Below are 24,307 nucleotides of genomic sequence, written 5' to 3'. Positions count from 1 at the left end.
CTAATAATTTGCTTTGTAAAAAATTTGTATTAATGAAAAAACAACCTTTTGTTACTACTTAGCTGAATAAGCCAGATTATTCAAAATGAACAGTAGAGTGAAAAAGGAAAAAAACATATTTTGTGACTTTAACTGGACATATGTTGTCATCTTACATCACCTAGTACCTGATGTTCTCTCCCCCAACATGTAATGGGTGCAATTACTATAAAATAAGTTACTGAATTTAAAGCATTTATTATTGTTGTTGTTATTATTGTTATTATCATTATCATTGTTGTTGTTATTGGACTACTATAATTTAGAGCTTTCATTACTGCAGAACTAGAACAGCAAGGTCAGTAGAAAAGCCTTTCAAAGTACATTTTAAGACAGTTTTACATTTTAAGTATTAATGTTTTGGGTTTCTTGCTTTTTACAAATGCTGTTGTCTTCAATAAGCAATACTGTTAATGTATTAGCATTTTATACAATTAGTATTCTATCATCTCTCAGCCAGAACAGGGTAATTCATATTTATAGCTTAATGACAAACAGTTCTTACATCTTACCTATTTCTTAATACTTGCCAGAAAAATACATTGATGCACATTCTATTTTCATTGCATTACTAGTAATGAGTTAAAAAAGCCCCTCAGCCTTTTGAAACATTCCTGCCATGTACCTTGTCTCTGTCCACTGCTGCCTTTCACACAAGGTACAAAGCCAAAAGAATGATGTTGTTGCCTTTAAATTGTCCCCCACTAACACAGTTACATGAATGGAAGTTACACTCCACAGACCAGCTTTATCTAGTGTACAAATTGTTCTTGTATCTCAGTCATTTAATATTAACTATTTGCATAATTCAGCCATGTGTGGTGGCATGTTGAAACAGCATGACTGCAGAGCAGCTGTTTAAAAGGACTGCATAGTTGATGCCAACATGTTTTTCAAAGTTGTAAACTCTGCAAAGATGTTGCCAAAGCGACACATAGACAGAATTTCTTGATGAAAATAACTCAAGCAAGTATACAGCAAATAATCCACCATCACAGGAGATTAAATTGTACATAAACAATGTTTTGACATTAACAAGTGCTGTTCTTATACTTAAACTGCATTATTCTGTGGACCAAATAGTTGCACGTTTGAACAAGGCAAAATCCAAAAAACTCCCATGCAGATTTATTTCAGAAATGGAGTTGAAACCTGAATGTAAGGTCAAATTCTCGTGTCAAGATCCACTTGGCAGTCTAAGGTCTTCTGTACTCCACAGAATCTGTCCTGTACTTGACAGCCCTGTCTGTTTTCAGACTCAGAATAGGTTCTGAAGAGTCAGCTCTCACATGAGCTTCCCTTGTGACAGGAGAATTCTCTAATGTGAAGCTATAGGAAGGAATGACAGGGAGTGGGGATGATAAATGACCCCACAATTAATACATTATTTTGGCATCCCAGCCAAATTTATCATGAGAATTTAGCTAAAGTTGCCTTAATATTTGTTCTAAAATCCTTCCGCATGTAGTGAGAAAGACCTTAACAGACTTGGCAAAACAGCACAGGAAACACTGAATCCTGTAGAATCACTGGTATGTGGACTGCTAAATAAGAAAATAACAGTGTCCCAACACATTTGCAAGAGACTGTTTTCAACCAAGGAAATAATGAAAACAAAGTTCTTGTCTTGACCTGCAATAATTTTATCTGTCTTGAGATTTCTCTACTCCTCAACACAATCTTAGTTCTTAGCTTCACTTTTAAATTCTAAACAAAGAGACCTTAACACTACCTGCTACTGTTAGCATGTTACCATGATTCCATAATATTTTCCAATCCTAAAACCTGGCAAGTTGATCTGTAGAGCTAGCAAAGAAAAAGGAGCTCTTAGCATGTTTCAATGTGCACAGGACCTTGAGAAAAAAGGGAAAGTAGGTACAGGGCTCAAAATGGATGGTAATAATCTTATGTGTAGAAAGACATATTAGTTTCAGGATAAACTAAATATAGAAGATGTGAAGAGAAATGGATAATTCACATTTTTACACATTTCTACCACATCAAGTCCACAGTCCTATGTCCAGACAAAGCTGTGCAAACTGTTTACTTACATTATTCACTTCAGTTACTCAGTGCATTATAGAAACCGTGTTGCTAAAGTTCCGCATGTCCCAGTTTCTCTGTGGAGGTATCTGGACCTTGCCATGCTGGCTCCTGGACATACAAGCAAGCTATGCTATGCAAACTGTGTGTCACTGTGTTGAGGTTTCCAGGTCTGAGGGCTTTGTTTGTGGAGAGCCAGACAGTAATGCTTTTTCAGAGGACTATGAGTACTAACACCTCTCAGTGGATTCACCCAGGTCCTCTCTGTGCTGGCTTTACAGCTTTGGTCTTGCTGTTCCAACCACACAGAACACAAGCACCCACTCCCTACATATACAATATTTTGTGGGGAGAGCAGTTACATGCAGAGCAGTTACATGGAAAACAAAGCAGTTAGCAAGAAAAGGTGGGTTAAGATGAAACAAGGAAAAAAAACCTGAAGTATGCAGGTGGCACAAAAACACTGTTTATGTTCAATGGCTGTCACCAATGCCAACAAGAATACTCTATTATTAAATATTTTGAAAGTCTGTCCACAGAAACCTGATGAGTTTTTGTTCAGGATGCTAACCTGCTCTGTCTACTAGCACAAATGCCAAAAAAAACAAAGTAGTGAGCTGTGTGACACATTAAATGGGATTTAACTGAGAACACCTACATTCATGTGTCTAAACTTAATTATCTACACATGAGCTAGGAGCCTAATTTTCCATTGCAGACAGTGCAGCTTAGAAAGTGATTCAACTAATTGAGAAGTGCACACTTATTGGTAAGTTGGCTAAACCATGTTGTAACATTAGCCATATTGACTAGGCTGGTATTGACTGTAAAGCAAAGTAAGATGCTTATCTCACTGCAGATACCTCCATTTAGATACTTACATTTAGTTGTCATAATCTGAATCCAGTTATCACCTCACTCTCCTTATCATTTACTTTTCTCAGCCTTCTACTTCACCTAGAACAACTTGCATCCTGAATAACCCATGTGTAGTTGGAATTCCCCTCACACACATATTTGAAGTATCAAATTGCTGTGTTAAAAAGAACCACATTTTCAGAACAGGCACTCAGAGAGATTGTCTACTCATGTTAAGTTTCCCTGAACATACATAGGTTCATACTTTAGAACCATCTACCATCCTGTACTCCACTAACTTATGCACATATAGTGAAGATTACTCAAACTATAAAAGAATCATCAAAACTTCTGCACACATAACCAGAAAGTAGCCAGAATTCAAAATAAGCAACTGGAATGAATGGACTGAGAACAATGGGAGTGATATGGCAGGAGGTGAGGTAAGGGAGCATGTATTGTATTGTATTGTATTGTAAATAGTATCAGAAAAACTTACTTGTCTATTTCCATTATTTTTTATACTGTAATGTCCAACAACCTAAGTTAAAAATAGCAAAAGCAATTTTGTATGCCAGTACACAAACAGAGACAGAAATATTTAGGTACTGACAGGGGACAGGCACGATGATGTTTCTTAAAGTGTTTTCTGTTTTGGGATTTTCCCTAATTCTACCTTGTTACTTTATTAGGCTGAATGCTATTAGTGCTGTTGTTGTGGAACTCTTACAGTCTGAAAAAAATATATAACATAATAAAATCATCAAGCTTCAGAATGGTGCTAAAGGAACAAAACCAAAGAAATGTCAATAATTTTTAAAAGGTAAGGTAAAAAGCTTAAATAGTTGGAAGCGATCAGCTCATATTACTTGTATTTCAGAATATTCTGAGAGTCCTATGATGATGGTTGATCTTGAAGTAAAAATAAGTTATATTTAATTTAAAATTGTTTTACCTGTTTCTTATGGATAATTGAAATAGAACCTAGAAAAATGGAGACTGAAGATCAGTTTGGGAATATGGATAAAATCTGATTCCTTTAACTAGCAATGCAACTAGAAGATAAAAGATGAGAAAATTTAAAAATAAGGCATGGAGCAATACAAAGAATTTTCTTCTTACTGTGTCTGTCCTGTAACTATAAGCAAAGCAAGAAAGAATCCTCTCTGTGCACTCAAAAGCTTGCAAAGGCACTTACCATTACGTATGTGTGTCTATAATTATAATAAATATGTACATTTATATAAGCAGTTAAAATTATATACACTTATTTTCCATGCACTGGAAGCAGATGCAGAATCACAGTCTCAAGAAAAAGCAACTGTTAAAATACAATAATGTTATAAAGGAACTTTACATAGATCAAACTGAACATTTGGACACAATTAGTAGGAGAAGACATCTACCTTTCTGGCCCAAAGGTAATTGATTCTGATGGTAAATTTAATGATTTTTTTCATATCACTAAAAAGGGACTGGAACACCTGTCTTATGAGCAAAGGCTGAGACCTGGGGCTGTTTAATATAGAGAGGAGAAGACTGAGATGGGATGTTATTAATGTATAGAAATATCTGAAGGGTGGGTGTCAAGAAGGAGGAGCCAATCACTTTTCAGTTGTTCCCTGACAAGGGGCAATGGATGCAAATTAGAACACAGGAAGTTCCACCTCAACATGAGAAAAAACTACTGTTAGGGTTCTGGAGCACTGGAGCAGGCTGCCCAGAGAAGTTGTGGAGTCTCTTTCTCTGGATGTGTTTCCATGTGACCATCTCTCATCTGGATGCCTTTCTGTGTGACCTGCCCTAAGTGGTCCTGATCTGGCAGGGGGGTTGGACACAGAAAAGCTGCTAAATACTATGATCTTTAAATGAGAAAACCAATTTCACTGACAAAACCAGAAAAAGCAGCTGAAGAAGGGATAAACACAGAGCTCTGCCTCCCTCAAAGATGCTGATCTTAAGGTCTCTCAGAATCTGAGTCAAGCACTAAGATGATAATTTTAGATATATGTCCCTACCCCCAATCTGTCTTCTGTACTGTTAAAGCATGTATGTTCAAGACCTCCTTTGGAAAGCTTGCATTTGTCACTTCAACTGCCATATGGTCGCAATGTGGTTAAATTATAACTCAAAATAAAAATATATATCCAGTCTAGAGAAACTTGAGAGATTACAGCATTGTCAAGTCCAGCAACAGTTGACTTTACAGTCCTTTTTGCATAGAGGGGTGTACTGGACAAAAAATTGCTTCATGAGATACTTGGTGCACTATACTTTTAGTCCAGAGACTGGACTCTTCTTGTCATGGGAGCCAAATACTAGGTATGAGTTAAGCAACCTGGTGACTATTGTGGCTATATTAACTTCTAAAATAACAACAACAATAAAAACAATAGCTATAATAGAACATGCAAGTGAGGAAAGAAAGCCTTACTGCAATGAAAAACATGTTCATGCTAAGTCAATGCAATCTGTCTTCACATGCACATATCCTCCCATTTAGGCAGCTATTGTAGTTTTCAAACAACAAGTCAGCACAGGGAAAAGCGGAGTTCATACAATTAGGTTAGGGATATGTTAAAGAATATTGATTTGAGAAACCTAAGCCAGCACTTAAGACAGCTATATCCATTTGGTAGTGTTTTGTAAACACATTTCGGAATGTTTTCACAGTCTCTCAAGAGTTAAAAGTTCATGTTTGATATACAAATGTTCTTGGAAGGATTAAGAGGAAAAAAAATAAAATAAATTACTTCCTGTAACTTCTTCTTGAGAAAAAGGGGGCTGAAAAAAGGTAGGGCAGGGTGTTTCAGAAGGAAATGTCTTCACAGTTGTCTTTCTCAGGGTGTTCACTAGGGTCAAGCTTGATGGTCATTTAAGGTGAAGGTAGAGAAGATCCTAAGGACATTGTTTTCTATGTAGTCTGCATACTTGGATCCCTCTTAGATTTCTACAGTGATTTTCTGTGAAAGTAAAGTTGTGTTAAAAATAGTCGTAACATTTACAGCTGATACTAAGACGGAGGGAGATCTTTGTAAGAAATCTGGTTGCAAGTTCTGCTTTGGAACATGTGACCAGATACTTAGTTGGATTTCCTCAGACTGACCTTTAAGTATCTTCAGTAATATTACTTCAACATAGGCAAACTAGCTTGTCTGATTCCTCTGTATAGCTGTTGGTGAGTTGTTCATAGGTTACAATTAATTTTGCTGGGTTTAGCTGAGGATATCACAGAATCACACCATAATAGTGCCTATTTTCTGACTGTTTTCTTAGATGATTTTAAGACATAAACATCTACACCACAGATTTGTAAAATTACACAAGAGCCATCTCTGCTACTTTGTCACTTGACTTGACAAAAGACTTCTCAGATCACCTTTACACTAGTACTCTTTAACATCACTGGAGTTCCCCAGTTAAAATGAAGGTAAACAAATGAGCCTTCTGTACAGATGGTTGGCATAGAACATTAAGTCACTGACATATTTCTGGAGAATAGATCAGAGGACAGAAGTAGAATCTGGCTCCACCTTTCAACAGCCACTGGAATGGGCTGCTCAGGGAGGTGGTGGAGTTGCCATCCCTGAAGGTGTTCAAGAAGCATTGAGATGTGGAGCTTCAGGATATAGTTTAGTGGCTGTGGTACTTGGATTACAGCTGGACTCAATGATCTTGAAGGTCTCTTCCAACCTTAATTATTCTATGAGTCTATGAACATATGCAATGATTTGCATGCAGCACTCTGAAGAAAAAGTTTGAGTACTCTGTCTTTGGACTGCCCTTAGAGAAAGGAGACAAATGTGTCATCGTCAAGCAAAGAGACTCTCCAACAAAAGTAGTACTTACAATGTCTCCTCTTTAGAAGTACAATTCACACAAATAATTATTTTAGCACTATTCTTCATGGGTTTTATTTCTACCAAACTGCTAGAGACACACTGCAGAAGGGTTGTAGCCTATAGGCTGTAATTAATTATTCGTCTTCCTTTTTTGCCTGAAAGTTGAATAAAGACCAACACTATTAGCACAGAATTAACAACACTGGACATGAATACTAATGATGACAAAGTATGAAATAGTAGAAAGGTGCTACAGAAGGTCCATTTTGATGTCACAGCAAAATGAAGCAATTATTGTCAGTCTATCCGACTGTTTTTTACTTCAGATGGAGGGGATGCAGTGGCACAAATGGTGCAAATTCAGCTTCAACAGTGTTCAACACTGTGGGCTTGTGCCTGTCAGGATCAGAACCTACAGAGCTTAAAGAAGATTTTAACAGCCACCTATGCAATTAATAAAACATTACAAGTCATGGTTTAATCCCTCATGTAAGGCAGAGTGTATTTGACATAGTTGCATCCTCAATTGCAGCCGTATTGGAAATATAAGAAGCAAGAATTCTGGTGTGAGGTTTGCACATATGGTCACCTTAGGCACATGGATACACATTGTAAAGCTGGAAACTGGAAGACAGGATGAAATGTCCTGATCAAACAAATGAACCTGATAACTGGGTGGTGGAAAGATGCCAGACCATATGCAGGATATTGATAGCTTCTCTGCACTACACTTAATACAGGAGTTCTCCATATCCCAGCACATATAAAAACTTAAAATTAACTGACAGATCTGTGACTATAGAGATCTACAAACTACTCCAAATTTTATGGGGTGAATGGGTTAGATCTGTGGCAATAATAAAATGACCCAGTCATTGCAGTGAATAGCTTCTGTCTTTTTAGATAAGTAAAAATCTCTGCCTACTTCAGCTGTATCTTAAATCTGCTCTTAACAGTTAAGTCCTTCTAACTTCTTAAGAAAACCAGGAAATAATTAACCTCAGAATTCAGGACTGGCATGCCAAATTCTGAAAATTGTTTTTTTTTCACTTTCTGTATTGAAGATCAGAAAGATATTTGCAATTACATCTAGGACTAAATCCCCAAATATTTTTCTAATCTGAGTCATTGTGACATTCATTTACTCAAATTCAAGTTTAATAAAAAGCTTGAGTAATTCTACTTACAGGAAACAGATGCTAAAAATGCTAATATGTCAAAACATCCTTATTAGCATGAATAATAGTGGAGAAGTTCCTGTATTTTCTGAGAGGGTAACATTTCAGTTTCTTTTCTTTTCTATTTCGTACAGAGCATTTAAATTCAGTTTCCACCCTGTAATATTCAAATGCTACCATAAAGTGAACAAAAATAAATTTTTCACACAGTGGGATAAGCAGCAGAATGTGATGGAAATGTTCATAGCCAATACAGGAAAAATCAATCTAATAGAACATCAGTTACATGCTCAGAAAACCTGAATAATTTAAGACTGTTCAACAGGCAACAATTTCTTGTTTAAATGTTTATCACTTTTACTGATCCTGGCTCTCTCAAAAACATATAATTTAAAACACACATGCCAGTTACATTCCATAATCCATAAAAAAGTTGCATTTTGTCTATGAAACTTACATTTTTTGCTCTCAAAAATAGGATGTATATTTTTATTCCATTAACTGACATTACGAAACCCTGGGTTATTATCATAGTTTTTAAGATTCGAAAAAAAATATTAAATTGCTGTGTAGATATCACCATCTAGTACATAATTATTTAGTATATATAACTGCAAATGGAAAGACAGTTCTTTAAAGAACATATAAGAAAACCAGTAAGACATTCTGAATAACACAGCTGCAAGAACAGAATGAGTCTGCCCAGCTGTTAAGCCCTTCTGCTTCCTAAATCCAGTACTATTTGGAATTCAACTTTTAGTAAAGCTTGACAGCAACAAAACAGATTTAAAAAAAAAAAAGAAAGAGAAATACTGCTTAGGAGCATATTTTTCCTTGTAAAAATGAGCCAGAAACTTCTCCACACTTGTTTAGCAATGTAAATGTCACTTTGTTTCTCCAAGCTTTAAGCTGAGAATAGCTGCAGGGTTTTACTTGTGATGCAGAAATGTCCCTGTAATCTACTCAGAAAACATGCAGAACATTAATAGAAACTAGAATCTTGGAACATAAACGTAGCGTAAGAAAAATGATAATTACTCTGTGGCTTAACATTTAAAAAGAGAGCTAAGCATTGTACATCAGCATTTAGGGTTTTTTTTATAGAAAACAAGTTGCAGCACATAGATGAGTAGGAAGTCATTCACTTTAGAAACACAAATAATTTTGACATTATCATGTACAATCTTTTACACAGAAAAGAATGGAAAGAGGCAGAGCAAGAGATTGCTTGAAGGCACCTGTTACCAATCACGTTTTTTCAGTCCTGTCTTCCCAACCCCTGCAGATACCCCTTCCTTTCCCTCTCCCCCAACAAAGCAGTTTCTCTCCTTTTATCCACTAAGATTCCATCCCTGATTAAACACGTACTGCCCTCCCCCTTGTGACTCCAAAGCTTTTTATGAGCCTCTGAACTTCTCTCTACCTCTGTTTTTTGCAGATGGCAGCTGTTGCTACTCCCCAGGTTCCTAAACCAAGTAAGTGGTACTTTTTGTCCTAGGTTACTTCTAGTCAATCTTCTTCATCATAACTTAATTACAGCTAAGGATACTATTAGGCACCCTTTAAAGTATGACTAATAATTAAATGCTGAAAACTCATCTGGAATCCTCAAGGTCATTGCTGAGATGAACTGTGAGCATAGAAAATTTAGCAGTGAGGCCCGTTCCCCAGGGGAATACAAAGGTAAGAAAGATAAACATGAGAATACAGGCGTAACTGGTCCCAGTAAGTTAGGGCAGAGATACTTCACAAGACCTTGCTTCTCCTCAGAAGAGGAAAAGAAGAATAAAAGCACCTGTCTTTTCTTTCACTTTTGTAGGCCAGATAGTGGGGTAACTAGTAAGAAGTAACAGTGTTTTGTGCAGGATACTGCTGTGAGATGGGTATGTACAAGCACAGAGACTGCAGGATTTTCAGACACTGGACACATTCAAATTTTGAAACAACGTCACAGAATTGCAAATATTACTCATAATTCCTGAGTCCATGTTTAAGGTCTAACATTCATCAAGATTTATATGAATCGTTGAGAACCGTAGCTGGATCATTTATAGAAGCTCTCTGAAAAACTCTTAGAGTCATTAGCAAACTATGCATATCTTAATAGGACTAATTAGTAGCTGTTCCCTCCTGCTTGATTAAATGGCCTCTCCAATCGTACACAAGCTTGGAAAATGCATTTGGCAACCATTTATTTAAAAGAAATAAAAAGTCAGATTTAGTACATTTTAAAGGTAATGAAATAACTACTTCTTGTTCTTAACTTCAGTTTTCTCTCTCATTTGTTCTTTTTCTCGATTCTTACTAATTACTTACACAATACAGCCTTATTTTTATCTCTTTTTCTTGCACTCCATCAGATCCTGTTTCCCTGGACAAAATAAATTATACTTTTAATCCCTTTCACATAAGAGCTCCTGGCAACCATTTATTTAAAAGAAATAAAAAGTCAGATTTAGTACATTTTAAAGGTAATGAAATAACTACTTCTTGTTCTTAACTTCAGTTTTCTCTCTCATTTGTTCTTTTTCTCGATTCTTACTAATTACTTACACAATACAGCCTTATTTTTATCTCTTTTTCTTGCACTCCATCAGATCCTGTTTCCCTGGACAAAATAAATTATACTTTTAATCCCTTTCACATAAGAGCTCCAGCCTCTTGTGAATTTTTACTATTTTTTTTTTTTTTCCCCAAGAAAATATAATATTAAAAATAGAAAATATCCATTCTACAGTTCAAATAAAAAAAATAATTAGGTTTAATTTTTAAGACACTCACAGGACTTTGGGGAATGGCCTTTTTCAGGAAGTGGATTAAAAAATGAATGTAAGTGTAAAATCTCACAACAATACAAAGTGAAAATGAAATTTTTTTTGTGAAACTCCTTCCAAAACACAATAAAATCATACACGAGAAGATGATTTGGAGAGAAGAATTAATTTGTGTCTAACTAGGAAAAGTAAACAATAAGGAGATTTTGTGCTCAGGCTTTTGAATTGAAACATGTAAGGAAAGAATTGCTGTGATTAAGATACTGCATTAGGACACATGAACTCTTAACCTCTACCACAAACTCCAGGGAGCACTGGTCAAACCACCATTTCTTTCACTGTGGTTGTTGCTTTTGCAAAACAGAGGTAGTGATACATCTCTGCTTTAGCTTGTGAGGATAATATTAATGACGTGTTCACTTACTCTGGTGAAGGCCAGGGAAATATTCAGTTACTAAACAGGATTATTTTGACATAGTGTTAAGAAAGCATGAAAATCAGGAAAGGGGGAAGAGATACACAGTAGTAAAAGGAAAACATTCAGTTTATTCATAAATGGTGAGTTATTTGGAAAGCTTCTGACCTGCCAAACAGAAAATAAATTCACCATAACACTTAGGCAATTTTAATTTTAACATTTAATATAAATGTTTTAGCCTGGTAGGCTATTCTCAGGAAGAACAGCTCAAGAATCATTTTTTTTATGCTTTAAAATGTTTTACAAAGAATAGCAACTTGCAGTGATAAATACATTTTAACCTGGTCTAGCTGAAGATTCATACCAATTCAGGTACACATATTTAGAAAGAGTTATCTCTCCATTCAAGTGACATAACAATTTACTGACATAAGCTAAGAGGATTTGAATAAACAAATAGCAAACTCCATATGTCTGTATCCGTTTAACTGATTTATATCAAACAGGTTTATTTAAACTACTACTACTACGACTACATGTTTTCTACCTTGTTCCATAGCAGCTAGGCAGAGCCTGGTTTCTGGTTGCTAACTTCCATTAAAGAGCTCTGGCACAGTAACACATGAATGTGTCAATAAGGCAGGTGACTAGTTAAGCAAGTTTACATTCTATCACTTGTATGTACAGCTGCTAAAGCACCACAAGTGCACAGATGTGTAAAGGAGATAAAATATCAGCAGGTTTTCCTGTCTTTTTAACCAGTACATAATAATCATGTGCTGATAACTAATCGTGTCTGCATAAACAACTGCATTATAGGAAATTAAGGAGTATTATAAATTGCAACATTTATGACATAAATTTTACCCTTTTATTTCTTCCCACAATAGTTTCACAATATTAGTTCTACTTTTTATTGATTACAAATCACTGTATTGCCAGACTGCATTGCACACAGGTGATTTAAAGCTGTTTAAAAAAGAAAGATAGTGTAAATTAATTCCCTTATATTCATATAAACTGAAACTGATCTTGGCACTTAGAGGAATACCTATTTAAAGCCTTTCAGTGGTGTCTCTTACACCACTGTCTCATTTGTTTCTTCTAATGCCTTCTACAATATTTCTATTTAAAACACAAGAAGAAGCCCTCCATTTGTTATACTTGCTGTGTTGTTTTTTTCCCCAAAAATCCCAATAAATAATGAACTCCACATTAAAAATATAAACAACAGTTTATTTTCAAGATTTTAGAAGTCTACACTCTTCCCTTTGAATCAGAAAAGATAAAATAAATAGGTAAGAGACAACTGTGCACACCATTTGTTTTCTTGACTATGATACATCTGCACCTTGAATATCTGAAGAAACAGTACAATGCCATACATCAAAGTGTAGCAAATTTATAACCTCTTAAATGCAACCTCAGAATATGATCGCTAAAACTTCTTGCCAAGCATCTGAGTGCTGACAGACTGCCCTTCCAAGTTTTCATCTGAGGTCTGCAATCCAATGGATAAAGTCTAAAATTGCACTTCTGACATTCCAAAATACTAACAACTGCACAGAGCATGAAAGTCAATGGAAATGCCAGATCACAGAACTCATGGTAATATTTCTTTTAGTTAAAGGCTGACTGTTGGAAGAGAAGGAAAAATCCCAAAACAAAACAGATAAATAGAATCATGGATCAAGAGCTTTGGCTAAAAAGATGTAGTGGATTCATTCCACTTCAGCACTTAACAGAGAACTGTGCTTTGTTGCCTTCAAGTTATAGATTTCCGTTATAAGCATAAAGTCTGGATGCAGATAAAGGATGGTCCATAGCTTGGTGTGCTATACTCTACAGTTTTGGACACAAAATGTCATTTTTTCACAGGTAAGTAATACTGACATATAAATATTTTTACTTGCCCTTTTCCTTGCTGAACCCTTTCCAAAGGTGATTTAGGCTGCTAACCTAACAGGCAGAAATTCAATTTCGTGGTTTCCTTTTTTTCTGGTCAGGTTATGTTTTTGTTTAGTGATCTGAATGGTCTCAGTGCAGCATTAGAGATGTGCCAGAGCTGATGCAAGAGGAGAAGAGAGGAGAACCAGGAGTAAAGAGGTATGGCAATTGCTATAGCTATTGGATCAACCCAGGCATAATGGATAATTTTATCTTGATTTATGTTTTGATGGAACATATTTCTTACTCGTGCTTCCCTAACTAGACAAAGAAACTAGGGCAACAAGGGTCCACATTTGGGGATGTAAAGTAAATGTTGAAGATAGAGTGGGAAGAATCGAGACTACAAGTAGTTTGGGTTTTTTTGCATGTGTGTGGTTTGGTTATCCACACTTAATGATAGAGGTTTAAAAGTGTAAAGCTCAGCTGGTTAAAAAGGGCACGCAAACTACAAATATTAATGTAAAAAAAAAATCTGGGTTTGAAATATCCTTTAAAAAAACCAACCAAACACTGTTTACTAGAAGGTTATTAATGGGAGACCCCATTGCTCCTCCAAACAATGTTTTATGCTCTTCTGATGTATCTGGAAAAACAATTAAAAACTCTGTTGGTTACTTTGACAAAACATACACAGCTTCTTAGTCTGAAATTGGCTGAAAAATTTGGCTGTACTAACTGTACTTGCTATCATGCATGGAGGGGTTTACAAATGGCATCACAATACTGGGTATCCTTCTCATAAATCAAAGAAGGGCAGCAGCACCATGAAGGCTTCACTCTCAACCTCTGTGAACATAATCTCAGCATGATCCTGGATACTCATCATTCATGGTCATGACATTGAACTCCCTCTCAAAGCAAAGTTTGCTTTTGTCCATAGGAAGAAGATACAAATTTTTACTGTACCAGCCAACTCTCAATGATCTAAATGTGAAGCTAGATTAAACAGTTTTCCACATTCTTTTATTAATTTATTCAGGAAAAATGGGAATAGAAGGTCAAGAAACAATTAAGAGTTTGGGCCAAGAATATAGCCTAAAATAACCCCATAGCTTCAATTTTTTTCCCTGTATGGGTAAACCCAACATTCTTAGAATGTGTTTAATCAAATAATCAATTTTCAGCTTAATTTCCAGCAAAATATAATAAAAATAATCAAATTAGCTTAGTCTACATATTTGGAAACAATGAATTATTTTAGCACATTAATATCTACTGTGATTTTTTTCCTGTAAAAAAGGACTCGCATAAGAGCCCTATATGAATTTTTCCAAGATTCAGATTTCAATATTTTACTGTTTTTCTTCCAAAATTAAAATACATGAAAAGGGAAGATTAATGTAAGTTCTTTATCTAAAAAAGTGTATAAAATGCTGTAATTACCTCCAAAGCAAACATTATTAATGCAGCTGATGTCACAAGGAGATAAAAATTTAAAAACTCAACCCCTCAAACTCTTATATTTCATTAAAAGGAGTTAATAGTCGAGGACCACACAGGCTGGAATACCTTAAGTCAAAATTGTATACTTATTGAAACATGTCCCTGTAAGACAGCATTAACATTGGTTGGGCATTCTGCTTGTATTTTTAACATACCTAAGCTTCAATTTATGTTAACTTGGAATAACTTAGGTTTTATCTATACAAGAACGCTAATGTTTTTACTTGCAAACATGAGGGCAACCAGGTAATTCCTAATGAGACGTGACAGTTTAGTATGTGCAATGACTAAACAAGACTGATAGTAATCATAGTACATGATAGCATGTACAGAACACCTAAGCCACATAATTAATATTTTTTTTCAAATGGCATAGATCTGTACTTATTCTGTACTGATTTCATGTTACTTAAAAACACATACCTCATCTAAATGAAATTGTCTTTAGTATCCCAAGATTAGAAAATTTGGTGATTTTTTCCATTAGCTATGGATAGTTACTATGAAATTGTGATGTTTCTGTATATTAGTATTTTTTATTAAGATGGAAAAAAAAAAATAGCTGTACAAAGATTTCAATATATATGATAATTGCCTTTTAGAGAACTTCTTAAACTGTATGACTACAGAAAGAGGTCTGCATTAAAAGTAAAAAAAAAAAGAAAAAAAAAGCTGAGTTAGGAATAAACAGAAATGACAATATTTAAACATACACAGATTATTTTCTGGCAACAGTGATAATTTTGAAAATATTTGCTCATTTTTTAACTTCAAGGGTATGAGGAAGATTCAAGATGAAGTCTGCTTCAGACTGAAGTATTTACATTCTTTTTTACAAACCCTGCCTCACTCAGCCTTGCTTGCATTGTTGATTTCTATTTAAAAAGTAGTGAAATGACACAAAGCAAACTGCTGTGTACCAGGAATAGTTTATGGGGGAAGCCTTGGGGGTGAAAGTTGTTTGGATGTAAACAATATTGCATAGCTTTGAGGTAGAAGTTTTATAGTTTTCTCACAAAACACTGTTAAATTTTACTTTTATTTAACATTTTCTACCGATTTTCATCAGCTGCAATGCATGTTGGTTGATATGACACTACTAGAACTAGGCACCCAAGGCAAAATTGTTGTCAGTTATTAATTGAAATAAACAAACTACTTGGGAGCATAACCACTTGGCAGCAGTACCACTTGGGAGGGAAGGAGTAGGAACAGGAAATTTTGAAAGCAATTAATTTGCAATTAGCCTGCCAAGGGCCTGTCATATTGGAAATTCAGAAAATTCAGTACATATTTATAAACTTAAGTCATGTTTCCTCAGAGTACTTTTCATGCCATTAATACTAAAATGATGATGCATTAATATAATGATAAGCTTATAAATGATCTAGAAATGCTTTAAATGGTTTCTATTATGTTAACACAGACCAGTGGGTTTCACATAAATAAAAAACCACCAAAAATCGAAAGGAAAAAAGCAAACCTAAATACAACCCAAAGTGAACATTTGCTTTGGTTTCTCTGTATATTTAAATTTGAAATTTAAATTAATGTGCATGCATATAGACATCACCTACAGATGATCCTGCAAGGTCAATGACATCTGCAGGTTACTCTAGGAAAACATGTTCAATTACTGTCTTCTGTAATTAAGCTACTTTAATCATGGAACTTCACAACCACTACAATAAATTCAGAGAATAAAATGCAACAACTACTCTAGGAGGAAAGTGCATCAGACAAACAGGCAGTGTGATTCAGCATAGAAAGCAAAAAACTTCAGAACCTGTTTTCTTTTTACTTTTATTTAAGATTACTATTTCACATTGGGAATCTGCACTCACGAACAGAATTAGTACACTTTTCCCTTGAGGATCACTTAGATTCAGCTGTTGGTGAAATTATTTTGGTTTGGTTCTAATAAATGGTTTTCTACCTGGTCAGCAGAAATAAACTGGTTTGGACCAATTCATGGAATGGAGTTTAGTATACTGATTTAAGAAGGGAATTTGAGGGAAAAGCAATGGAAGGAGATGGAGTAGAAAAGTTTGGGAAGTGGAGTGAAAGCACTTCAAGAAGTGCATGGATAGACAGTGTTCTATGGAAATAATGGTAATAGAATAAGTGATTGTGCAATCTCAGACAGGATAATTTAGGATTCCTTGAAAGGAATCTCCCCATCTCCTCTCTTCCCAGCCAGAGAACTGAAAGGGTATTTTCAGAGAACTATTGCCATAAGGACTCTATGATGATCTTTCTGGACAGGTAGCTAGCTATTTAGGTCCTATCACTGTGTATATATAACTTGTGTTGTTTTCCCTCACATTCATAATTTTTCATTCATTAATGTTGTATTGTCTCTGCAAATCCTTGCCAAATCATGCACCAGTTCTGAGAGAACATTTAACAGCTGTTTCTGGTCAGATTTTGGTTTTATATCTTCAGTATTTTAAAGCTTCAGCTAACTTTCCATATTACTATTCACTCTTCCTGAGATCACTTGTGTAATAACTTTGTTTAGTAAACATAATTTATTTCTATCTTTTGTTTCAGACATTTAATCTGCAGAAAGATCTTCTCTCATACTCCATGACATGTTCATCTCTTAAGATTGTTTACAGAGAAATTCTGACAAAAACCTTTTAGGTATCCCCATCTAAAACATTTATGTCTGAATGACAAGACTTTTGCATACTTTTAGATCTGAGAATGTATTCCAGAAGCAACCTGACTTCTTACATGGCTGAAACTCAGACACGTACATAGAGAAGTACCCTGACTCTTGTCTGGATGAAATCTGGGTGACTACCTCCTGTTTTCTCTCCCCAAATCCTATTCTGGAATTAAAAAGAAACTCAGATATACATACTGGAAATGAATTGCACAATGCTTTGTCCAGGTTGTTGGTCTCAATAACTGGGGAGCAGGGAGAGATCCTGGGGTATACTGTGGCACACGCAGACCTTGAAGATAAACGTGTCTCAAATTCATCTCCTTTATCTAAATAGTTTTTAAGTGTTTGCAAATGCTAAACAGTTTGCAGTGCATGTCTGTTGTACACGTAAGAAAGAACAGTGAGACTAAGTCAACAAACAGAATTTACCAACTGAGAGTACAACTGAGAGCCTCCTGGGTACCTGGCAGATACTATCACCTGTGTTTCTGAAAACCACAGCGACCAAAAAGTCAAAACAATCAAACCAAATTAAATCATTTTTTCCCCATGTTTTAAGGATAAAGAAAGAGAGAAAACACACTTGTGGTAGTAATGCTAAAAGGGAAAGATTACCTCACGGTGATTTAGAAGTTTCTCCAAATCTGCTGCCATTTGATTCTTGACACGCAGCAAAGCTGTCTTTTCTTTATTTAAAAGGCTGGTAGAAAGAGGACAGGAAATGCAGTAATAGCAACAGATAATCTCTTTTAATCTTGTATTCTGGATGTAACATGCATTTTCTAAAGATAAACACTGACAACACTGAAAATCTGATCAAGTAATTGTATCAAATGATCCTTCTCTATATTCAAGCATTGGATTTTTTATAAATGGGCCTGAAGGCATTGATATACACAAAATCTTATTTTAGTCAAACAGAAATACTATTTAAAATCTTATTAATATGTGTTAGTTTTTTTTAAATTTTTCTCTGAAGATTAATTTAAATTATGAGAATCTTCTATTATTCTCTTGTCATTTCTTCTAGGCAAAATGAGCTCGTTTTAGAAGCAAAGTAATGTTCCTTATGTTTACACTTCTATATCGAACTGTGGATTTCTTTGTTATGTACATCACTAATAGCAGCACACACTGTTCTCTCTGTATCACTTGTTTTGATACTACTGTGTTTAGAATTCTGAAAATAACAACTATAAGGAAGATACAATATCCCATGCAGCTGTGCAGCTTCAGCAGAAATTTTAAATGTGTTTTTGCCATTCCTGATTTTCTATTCCAGAAGAATGCATGTGACCAAGTTTGTCTAGTGAACCAAGTCTGACAACTGGTTTAGCATGAAGTCATGCTTTTACAGCACAATGTCAAATTTAACTTAAATTGTTCTTTTTTTTTCACAGTTATAGAACATGAATATTTGAACTGTTCTGATTCCAAGTAGCAGTTGTGATAAAATTAAACATTTTCATATTTAGCCCCAACACCATTTTCCAACAACAAACTTCAGACTAATGCATTCATAATGCCTGTTTGTAATCTAGTTTGTTAAAACAGCCTGAGAGATTTTCTTGGAAAACCAATGTTATTTATGCCATTATCATGACTTTAAACTAAATAGGTTGTACAATATAAACTATAACATAAATCAACAGCTATGAAAAATGCAATTCTGCATATGGAGTGCAGATGTGTAGTACTGAATACAGGTCAGGAATTCAAAAGCAAATATATTACAATTTTATAAATGGAATGTAATGGAACTACTACATATGTTGCAAACACAAATTATTTAATATTGCTGGTACTTAATCTAGAAATTATCAACAAAGTAAGTCAACCTTTTCCTTAATTGTCTGTGTATCATCCGTTGGACTCAAATAAGCAACATTAGCCTTTGCTCTGGAGATTTTCTGGCAGTACCTTGCAAGCTCTGTACTGTAAATTATGCCTGTCAATTCCTTCTAGGCATTTGTTAATTGTCAGAAAAATTGTAGACATTGGTGAAATTAGTTATTTGAGTTATTTATAAGGAAAGTTGTAACATATATGAAAAACTACAAAGATATTTTAATAATTTCAAGAGTTTTATTTTCTGTGACATTTTTAATCATGATAAAATTCCTCTACTATTTTTCCCTGGGGTTTATGTGTTGTAACTTACTGATATTTTCTTGGATTTCTGGACTTCCTAACCACATAAACCAATCCTCCTAGAGAAAGACTCAAAAACTTATTAGAGAAGCAATAATAAAAGTTCCTTTATGCCTTAAACAGTGTACTGAATAAGCAGAAACGTAGAACTGTATGATTCTATGACTAAACCAGAAATTTATGATCAAGGTTCAGTTGCATCTCCAGAACAGAACCTATTTTAATTTTACCTTCTGAAACATTATTACATGACTGATCCATGTAAAGCAGTTGTCATTTTCTTTGCTTACAGTCAAATATAGGAAATAGCCTGCTAGGTCATTCAGTCGCATTTGATGTGCTGTCTGTCATACATACAAATATAGAATTACTAAAGCACATGCAGACTTCAGATTTTTGCAATAGTTAGTGCAATAGTGCTTCTTCTATATGCACTGTGGATAGAAGGAAATAATTGAAATATTTGTGAAAGAATACTGCCAAAGAGGCATATACACATTTAACAGGGCAAGAAAACTGAGTTACCAGACACAATGTTAATAAATTCACACCAAGCAAAGCAGAAATACCTTCAAAAATTCAATTTTGGGAAGAAGATTGACTGCTTCAGTCCTCGTTATGAAAACATTCTGAACAGGCATCCTGGATATCAGCAGTCAGTGAAGTTCTAGCTTTAAATTATGCTGCACTTCCATCAAACAGTTGTTTAACCTACCCCAGTTTTCGCTGGCAGCGTGACAAACCAGAGAACAGCTTCACACTTGGTTTCAGCTGACGTAAATGAAAACTGTTGCTGAAAGATCATCCTTCCCTAGCCACAGAATGTAACACCTTCTTGTGTTGGTACTAGATTGTTTGTGATCACATGCAGGTCACTTCACTGATGTGGATGGAAGCTGCAGACTTTCTAAAGGGTCTCTTTCACATGGATCACCAAAACAACTTGATTTACCATCAAGAGACTACTCCGCAATCTATGGTTCTAGACAAACAAGCTTCTCACACCTGAGCTCAAGGGCTGTAACTTTCATCTGAAGAAACGGGATCTTTGCTATCATTAACTAACCATACTTTTAAGTTTTCATAATATAGATATGTACTAAAGTACGAGAGTACTAAACATTAAAAGCAATCTTCCAGTGACTTGTTCTGGGGTAAAAACATGTGAACACTTGGGAGAAATGGACTGTGTTGAAGTGATCTAATTTCTCTCCAGTTATTTAAAAGCAAAACGACTGGTTTTAGATTGCAGGTCAAGTGTAGATCATGCTGCACTCCATAGTCCTGCTCACTGACTGCTCCATCCTGAGTCCAGAAAGGTGTCCTTTGTGATACAACATATAACCATGGCTCTGAAAGTCCAGGCTGGGGAATTAACTGGAAAGTGGTGCTTTTCCTGTCTGACTGGGTTTCCAGAAGAAACCAGAATGTCTGGGAGGATATTCAGTTTCATTCTATCAGGCCTTCAAATCCCAGCCAGGTATGAACCCAGGTGCTAGGAATGCAGGACTCACCATGGAATGAATACACTTGTCATATACATACACATTGCCCATAGCAACTACTGGCTTGTTTTGTTTTGCTTTACTCAGAATCCAAAGCTGAGGTAACTTGGATATCTTAAGTAAGACAATTGTACATCACTTGATTTTTCTGGAGAATGGAGACTAACATTTCCCAGTCCCAGACTTTTGATTTTGGGCAATTAACCCATATTTTAAATCTCTGGTTTAAGTATACTAGTTACTATCTTGCTCAGAATCTTTTATTATTAGACATTCTAGATAATATGCTTATGCTGGACATACTAAATAAATGTGGTTTATATATTGTTGTTTTTTATTATTACTTCTATTCAGCGTGAAAAAGGTAGGTTTCTTTTTCAGTGAACTGTGTACCCCAAATGCTCTAAGAAATAAAGATTGTGCCTCTCTCTTAATTTCATGTTACAGCATGATGATGTTGAAAACTCAAGTCCAATCTTGAATTATTTGTTGCATTTTATGTTCATATATAATTATTACCATTAAAAACCAAACATAGAAATAGTATATGTGAAGGTTTTGTACATGAAACTGAATTTAGAATGTAGACACATAGTATAGCTCTCACTTTTCTGGAAATTACAGATTGATAGCTCAGAGTAGACAGCTAATTTTTAAAGTCTATTTTCTTTTTATATCATGTAGTTAGAAAGGAAGGTACAAAAATTCTGCAAATACAAGTTATTGAGAAGACAGAATGCATGAAAAATGTGTCATCTCTCATTGATCAGCTAAATAACCACAGATCAGATCTTTAAAGGCATTTAAATTATTGTTTAGCTATTTCAATGAAAGTGCTTTAGGTGACTTCAGAACTCATCTGTGTCAAGTCCAAATGGGAAAAAAATTATACTTTTTTTAAATTGTAAAAAAACCCCTAACAACTCTTTTACAGGTCAGAAAACATTAATTTGTATACAAAAATAGATTTATACAAGCAGTAATAGCAACAGATAATCTCTTTTAATCTTGTATTCTGGATGTAACATGCATTTTCTAAAGATAAACACTGACAACACTGAAAATCTGATCAAGTAATTGTATCAAATGATCCTTCTCTATATTCAAGCATTGGATTTTTTATAAATGGGCCTGAAGGCATTGATATACACAAAATCTTATTTTAGTCAAACAGAAATACTATTTAAAATCTTATTAATATGTGTTAGTTTTTTTTAAATTTTTCTCTGAAGATTAATTTAAATTATGAGAATCTTCTATTATTCTCTTGTCATTTCTTCTAGGCAAAATGAGCTCGTTTTAGAAGCAAAGTAATGTTCCTTATGTTTACACTTCTATATCGAACTGTGGATTTCTTTGTTATGTACATCACTAATAGCAGCACACACTGTTCTCTCTGTATCACTTGTTTTGATACTACTGTGTTTAGAATTCTGAAAATAACAACTATAAGGAAGATACAATATCCCATGCAGCTGTGCAGCTTCAGCAGAAATTTTAAATGTGTTTTTGCCATTCCTGATTTTCTATTCCAGAAGAATGCATGTGACCAAGTTTGTCTAGTGAACCAAGTCTGACAACTGGTTTAGCATGAAGTCATGCTTTTACAGCACAATGTCAAATTTAACTTAAATTGTTCTTTTTTTTTCACAGTTATAGAACATGAATATTTGAACTGTTCTGATTCCAAGTAGCAGTTGTGATAAAATTAAACATTTTCATATTTAGCCCCAACACCATTTTCCAACAACAAACTTCAGACTAATGCATTCATAATGCCTGTTTGTAATCTAGTTTGTTAAAACAGCCTGAGAGATTTTCTTGGAAAACCAATGTTATTTATGCCATTATCATGACTTTAAACTAAATAGGTTGTACAATATAAACTATAACATAAATCAACAGCTATGAAAAATGCAATTCTGCATATGGAGTGCAGATGTGTAGTACTGAATACAGGTCAGGAATTCAAAAGCAAATATATTACAATTTTATAAATGGAATGTAATGGAACTACTACATATGTTGCAAACACAAATTATTTAATATTGCTGGTACTTAATCTAGAAATTATCAACAAAGTAAGTCAACCTTTTCCTTAATTGTCTGTGTATCATCCGTTGGACTCAAATAAGCAACATTAGCCTTTGCTCTGGAGATTTTCTGGCAGTACCTTGCAAGCTCTGTACTGTAAATTATGCCTGTCAATTCCTTCTAGGCATTTGTTAATTGTCAGAAAAATTGTAGACATTGGTGAAATTAGTTATTTGAGTTATTTATAAGGAAAGTTGTAACATATATGAAAAACTACAAAGATATTTTAATAATTTCAAGAGTTTTATTTTCTGTGACATTTTTAATCATGATAAAATTCCTCTACTATTTTTCCCTGGGGTTTATGTGTTGTAACTTACTGATATTTTCTTGGATTTCTGGACTTCCTAACCACATAAACCAATCCTCCTAGAGAAAGACTCAAAAACTTATTAGAGAAGCAATAATAAAAGTTCCTTTATGCCTTAAACAGTGTACTGAATAAGCAGAAACGTAGAACTGTATGATTCTATGACTAAACCAGAAATTTATGATCAAGGTTCAGTTGCATCTCCAGAACAGAACCTATTTTAATTTTACCTTCTGAAACATTATTACATGACTGATCCATGTAAAGCAGTTGTCATTTTCTTTGCTTACAGTCAAATATAGGAAATAGCCTGCTAGGTCATTCAGTCGCATTTGATGTGCTGTCTGTCATACATACAAATATAGAATTACTAAAGCACATGCAGACTTCAGATTTTTGCAATAGTTAGTGCAATAGTGCTTCTTCTATATGCACTGTGGATAGAAGGAAATAATTGAAATATTTGTGAAAGAATACTGCCAAAGAGGCATATACACATTTAACAGGGCAAGAAAACTGAGTTACCAGACACAATGTTAATAAATTCACACCAAGCAAAGCAGAAATACCTTCAAAAATTCAATTTTGGGAAGAAGATTGACTGCTTCAGTCCTCGTTATGAAAACATTCTGAACAGGCATCCTGGATATCAGCAGTCAGTGAAGTTCTAGCTTTAAATTATGCTGCACTTCCATCAAACAGTTGTTTAACCTACCCCAGTTTTCGCTGGCAGCGTGACAAACCAGAGAACAGCTTCACACTTGGTTTCAGCTGACGTAAATGAAAACTGTTGCTGAAAGATCATCCTTCCCTAGCCACAGAATGTAACACCTTCTTGTGTTGGTACTAGATTGTTTGTGATCACATGCAGGTCACTTCACTGATGTGGATGGAAGCTGCAGACTTTCTAAAGGGTCTCTTTCACATGGATCACCAAAACAACTTGATTTACCATCAAGAGACTACTCCGCAATCTATGGTTCTAGACAAACAAGCTTCTCACACCTGAGCTCAAGGGCTGTAACTTT

At 34.8% G+C, this 24,307-nt stretch overlaps 1 protein-coding gene across 1 annotated transcript in view; it reads right to left on the bottom strand.

Annotated features, from left to right (window-relative positions):
• The window catches only part of PIBF1 (progesterone immunomodulatory binding factor 1), a 114,446-nt gene that overhangs the window by 3,324 nt on the left and 86,815 nt on the right, over nucleotides 1–24,307 (bottom strand). The window contains exon 15 of the mRNA XM_010003489.1: nucleotides 17,835–17,919. Coding sequence (XP_010001791.1) covers nucleotides 17,835–17,919 — 85 coding nt within the window. The remainder of the gene's footprint in view (nucleotides 1–17,834; nucleotides 17,920–24,307) is intronic.

The sequence above is a fragment of the Chaetura pelagica genome, unplaced genomic scaffold (assembly GCF_000747805.2).
Source record: "Chaetura pelagica isolate M959 unplaced genomic scaffold, ChaPel_1.0 scaffold106, whole genome shotgun sequence".
Classification (NCBI taxonomy): Eukaryota; Metazoa; Chordata; class Aves; order Apodiformes; family Apodidae; genus Chaetura; species Chaetura pelagica.
This window is presented reverse-complemented; position numbering and strand designations above follow the sequence as displayed.